The 5,449-nt window shown below is 26.1% G+C and overlaps 1 protein-coding gene across 1 annotated transcript; it reads right to left on the bottom strand.

Annotated features, from left to right (window-relative positions):
* Positions 1-531: 531 nt before the first annotated feature.
* On the bottom strand, positions 532-5,165 carry LOC109341240 (protein trichome birefringence-like 38). The gene is made up of 5 exons (XM_019579095.1): positions 4,809-5,165; positions 2,151-2,322; positions 1,405-1,580; positions 989-1,147; positions 532-881 (listed from the first exon to the last, which is right to left on the bottom strand). Exons 1-5 carry the CDS (start codon positions 5,093-5,095, stop codon positions 590-592), a joined length of 1,086 nt encoding a protein of 361 aa, XP_019434640.1. The 5' UTR covers positions 5,096-5,165; the 3' UTR covers positions 532-589.
* Between the last annotated feature and the right edge of the window lie 284 nt (positions 5,166-5,449).

Here is a 5,449-nt window from a genome sequence, read left to right as displayed (position 1 = left end):
CAATCATCTTCCATCTTTGATTAATCCTCAAAATTTACATTATTATAATAAATGTTACCATATTAAATCTATTTTTCAAAGTAACTAACTTTTATTTTAGACATTTTTAGTGATGCAATTCTGATAATTTATAAAGAAATAATTTTATTCAATTTGAAATTTGTCGATTGATTGATAAATAAAAAGGATTTTTTGATTTTTTTTTGTTATCACTTATTATCCATAAAAAATTATTAATATTTATTTTTATTTCTGTGATTGCATTTATGTTTTATATTATAAAAAGGATTACAAAACTACATTCTATTTATTAAATGGTTACATTTAATAGTGTATATAAGTAATAAAATAAAAATAAGTAATAAACTTAATGGAATGTTTATTTCAAATATTCATTTTCTTATTATTATTTTTTTAAGAAATCAATTATTTTAAGAAAAATATTTTGAGTTTTTCTATGTCGAACAAAAACAAGTGTTCACATATTATATATATAGTAACTAGTAAAAGTTTACCACGTAGGCAAAAACCTCCAATTCTCATTCTTTTTTTTTTAATATATTTTGTATCACTTTATCACATCTTAGTTCTAAGTGATTAATGTTGTATACAATAACTCATTCCAAGTATCTGGCAACCCAGCAACGCACCAATGAGTACAATCCATGCCCTTTAGACCATTGTGTGAACTTGGATGTGCATCTTTTCTCAAATGTGAGAGAGCTGTAATGTTAAGCAAATGAACAGGCTTAGTTATATTTTTCAACACATCTTGCAAAACATATGATGGTTGTGGCAATCCAATTTTGTATGTGTCTCCCTTTATCGGTTGTGTCTCATTTCCACAATTGTGTACTTTTGGCTCATTCCACGCTGCTCCACTAGTTGATATGATGATTTGAATATGCACAAGTCAGAAAAAATATGTAAAACAAATACAAAAATTAAAGACAAAAAATGTCATCTTATACAATGTTGTTAAACTTACTTGTAATGTGAAGGAGAAATTCCTTGAAAAAACACCTTGGTTTTTGTTGGACTAACTTTTGTATTTACCCAATTAGCCCAAGTTGTCAAACCCAATTTAAAAGCATGCATACGATCCATGTCTTTGAGTTTCTTGTTGCCTATTTGAATGTAATCCCATCTGCAACAGAAAATAACCACATCACACATTGGTTGCTAGCAATTGTGAAAAGAGAAAAAAAAAATTAATATACCAGTCAATATAATATCCACTATTCATTTTTAGTCATTATTAATGCTTTAAAAAAGTAATATAAATAAATTATGAATGTTTTATTATCTGTTTATAAATAGTTACGTTGACAATATATATATATTACACTATTGTGAAAATCAGTTTAGTGGTACACAACTTAAATGAGTTTGAAGCATTCTTACGGTTGCTTGGGTCCTCCTCTGTACCACCAAAGCCATGTGTTGAAAACCAAAACGTTCATATTTTCCCATATGTCTCCATTTTTAAGGGAATTAAGGTTTAGGACTCGACCAATTGGTTCCTCAATAATGTCAACCAAATATTGAGAATTAAACATAAGCACAGAAACTCCATAGTCCTGCAAAATTATTATAATTGCTCAAAAATTTTGTGAAAATATATATTTTGAGATAAAACTGTGATAAATAATTTAAATTGCATTCTAAAATCGCAATTGCAACTACAATATCTATAATTTCTAAAAATAGGACTGCAATTGCAATTTGCAAGTCCATTTGCTATAATTTCATGCAATTTTATTTTTAGTATAATATCTATATACTAACATTATAAAGATTTATATATAGTGCATCATTCACCATTTATTTGTATTACTTTTATTTAAAAGTAAATAATAATTGAAAATGAATAGTGAATAATGTAGTAACAGTGTAAAAAAACTCTTACATTATGGATGCATACATCTTATTCTCTTTTCTTTTCTATAATTGTGGAGCCTAATGACAATTATCATTGACAATTAGCTCAAAATGTTCATTTCACCCATGCATTTTTATGTCCATCCTAATTTAGGCAAATAACCCATGTTGTGAATTCTAACTGCAATGTAATACAAATGCAAACTTGTTTTTTATGAGAACTCCTAATTATCATGGTTTCGTGGTTTATGACAAGTTAGTTCACTGACCTGGAATGTGTAGTTATTGTAGGAGCCACTTCCCTGTTGCAGTATTTTAATATGAGGTACAGCAGAATAAAGCATGCATACAAGGGATTGCCATTGGTTGAGACTAATAGAATCTCCAATAAACATGATTTGCTTGCCCCTAAATTTTCTCAAGAATGTTTTGCCATCAAATCTGTAAATAATATTTTGTTTTAAAAAAAGATTAGTAAATGATGAAGTTTATGATTGTTATTATAGAATGGAAAAGAATTTCTTTTGATCATAGACGACTGAAGTGAAGTCTCATTTTAAAGTAAAAGAAAAAGTCAAATTCTTTTGGTACTATCAAGGTATTCTTTCATCTTTTAGATAAGGAATGAAATCTCTTTTGGATGTATGGTTATCCCTCCCAACAAGAGAACACATACTTTGTCTCATATTTTGTGTCACTCCATATGTCATTAGTTATGAATGGTTGAAAATTTTAATTATTATATATTTTCTAATCACATCTGTGACATAATACTAAGATCTAGTGAGATCTTACACTACTAAATCAACACCTTATTAGTAAAGATAAAGTCAAAATGTTTACATAATATCAATTTACCAATCGATCATATTTATCATTAACATCAAAGTAGGTTACTTTCATTTTATGAACATCAATTATAACTTGATAATCAATCTAAATGTATCTAAACAATTGATAAACTAAATCTATTATTTCTTCAAAGTATGAAGTATATATTTTTTATATAAACATAATGTTCGCTAATAAAATGACATTCTAAATATCTTTTTGTATTTTAATCTTTACAGGATGTACTGTATCTTTAAGTTAATAAAATATATGAAATAAAAAATTGCTTAAATTAATAGGAGTTGCAATTGTTAGGATCACAGCACAACCCAAATGGATTAGTTTGATAGAATAAACTTGGTTAAAACACAAAATTGGCATAAAAGTTGTTCAGATTTAAAAATGAAATTTTCAAAATCAATACAAGAACACTTTATGAAATATAAAAAAAAATATTTTTTTATATCCACAATTGATACAAAATTAAGACATTCTATAAAGAGAAATTAAGATTAACATTCTGTTAACAATGTACAAATGAATGTAGTTAAAAGAATTAACTTTTTAAAGAGAATATAATTTCACTGTAGATATTATCAAATAAATATTTTCCTTAAAAGGAATTGGACGGAATAAAACGAAAATAAATCATTGATAATAAAATACATAGTAAGGATCATTAGTTAGTAACTATATCCCAAAAATGAACATAAATAGGATTATTCAAACTTGATAGTAATAACTATCAATTAGTGGATTTGTTATTATATTGAAGAAAAATAAAAAATAAAATAAAAATAAACTGATTGATATAGGGTCGTTATTAATGTACATGCAGTCAAATCAATTTTGTATATAAGATATATACTAGTAGTTATAATTTCTTACAACCACGAATTTAATATTTTATATATAAAATTTATATATATTCACTAATTTAAATCATTATACTTTCATAGAATGGATAACTTAGGTGTGGAGTAACTTTTTTAATTTATTCTTGAAATAAGTAGATCAATTTCCTTATTTAAAATATTATATGTTTATTTATGCTATGCTACCTTTTTAAATTATTGATTTTTGCGGAAAAAAGATAATAAGCATAAATATAAGTATGGAATTGAAGAAGATTCAATAATGATATTAAATCACTTTTCCATTAATGTTTTTTTTTGACAAGAATCTAATTAAAATAGAAATTATAAATAAGACAACAAATAATGACTCTTTAATGTCGTTATTTTCAAAATTTTGTGCTTTCAAAAATGAGAAATTATGTGTTTCAACATAAATAATTGGTATGTGGGATCAAACTAATGGAAATTCAAAAGAGACTCAAGTGAAATTTATGTAACTTTTTACAATATATTTTTTAAAGGGAATGAGTTTACCCTCACAAATTATCATATACTACTAGAAAAAGTAATATATGTCCTAACATATATTTATAGTGTAGGATAGTTTTTTCATTCAAATTTTAGGATAAAAGTGTCCTTTCATTCTATTTTTCATGGTGTTTTCTAGGTACTTGTCTTAAAAAATATGTGCTTAACCATGTCTCCTCCAATAAAATTATGACACTTATTAAAAAATAATACACAATTTTAAATTCTATTTCCTACTATTTCAATTTTTTAATAGGTATCACAATTTTATTGGATGAGGACAATATTTTGAACACACTTTTGAGACATGTGATCTCTATCCCATTATACTAAACAAGTTCCATACCATTGGAGATGATTTGTCTTAGGAACATGTCCCTAATCTTATAAAATCTTAACACTTAATAAAAAAAAATTTGTTTTGCACGAATGAGACTTTCTTAATTTTATTAGATGAGAGAACAAGATTTGGAGACAACTATATTCCTTCCATTCATCATTAATTAGCACTCACCACTTATATTTAACATTGAGAACAACAAGAAAAAAATCAATCATTTCTTTAGGATTTCTGAAATCACAAAAGAAATTATTACTAAAATCATTTTCTTTATAATGTTGCAAAGTATATATAAATAGAAAAGTGATATTTACCCTCCTAAGATACCCTTGGCAAGGACAAAAAAAACATAGAGAGGGTTAATTGTGTACCTTGGTAAGTCACAGTTGTGGGGTTGCCATCTATATTTGAGGTATTGATGATCAAGACGACCATATTTCAAGCAATCAAACTCTCTACGAGTGTGAGGACATGCTAAAGAATCATAAAGTGGATAGGAATTATCCAAAACCCATTTTCCTTCATAAATATTGCACCTCAATTTCTCATCATTTTGTGCATTATGGTGAACACTTTTTCTAGCATTTGCCATACATAGCCATTGATATAGACAAATTGCAACTATGACCCATGCATATTTCTTCGTTCCTACTCCCATATCTAGTGTGTTTGCTCAAGAGGTGCAATTTTGTGATGGTCTTTGGGCTGATATATATAGTTAAAGTTTGTCAAAAATGGATGGAGAAAAGAGAGAAAAAGAAAATAAGGAAAAACAATTGGGTTTGTCTCCTTAACATAGAATGGATTCAAAAGGGTATGCTAACAAAACTAGTCATCATATTATAGAATAAAATATATCTTTATAGGAAAAATAAGACACATTATGTCATTCAGCTATTAAAATTTTGACATGTATCATATTTAATCATTTTTTATAAAAATATTTTTATAAATTAAAAAAATAATACATATGTCATGATTTTAGTGTCTAGAGAAAATAATTTATTTTATT

Source organism: Lupinus angustifolius, unplaced genomic scaffold (genome assembly GCF_001865875.1).
Source record: "Lupinus angustifolius cultivar Tanjil unplaced genomic scaffold, LupAngTanjil_v1.0 Scaffold_415, whole genome shotgun sequence".
NCBI lineage: Eukaryota > Viridiplantae > Streptophyta > Magnoliopsida > Fabales > Fabaceae > Lupinus > Lupinus angustifolius.
The sequence above is the reverse complement of the archived record's forward strand: the minus strand, read 5'-3'. Positions and strand labels throughout refer to the sequence as shown.

Excerpts from the sequence above, each read along its gene's own strand:
- LOC109341240 (XM_019579095.1), bottom strand. The coding sequence starts at position 5,095 with ATGGGAGTAGGAACGAAGAAATATGCATGGGTCATAGTTGCAATTTGT. Across the intron at positions 1,581-2,150 it reads ACAATAACTACACATTCCAG|GACTATGGAGTTTCTGTGCT; the intron begins GTCAGTGAACTA and ends ATAATTTTGCAG. Across the intron at positions 1,148-1,404 it reads AGAGGAGGACCCAAGCAACC|ATGGGATTACATTCAAATAG; the intron begins GTAAGAATGCTT and ends TTTCTGTTGCAG.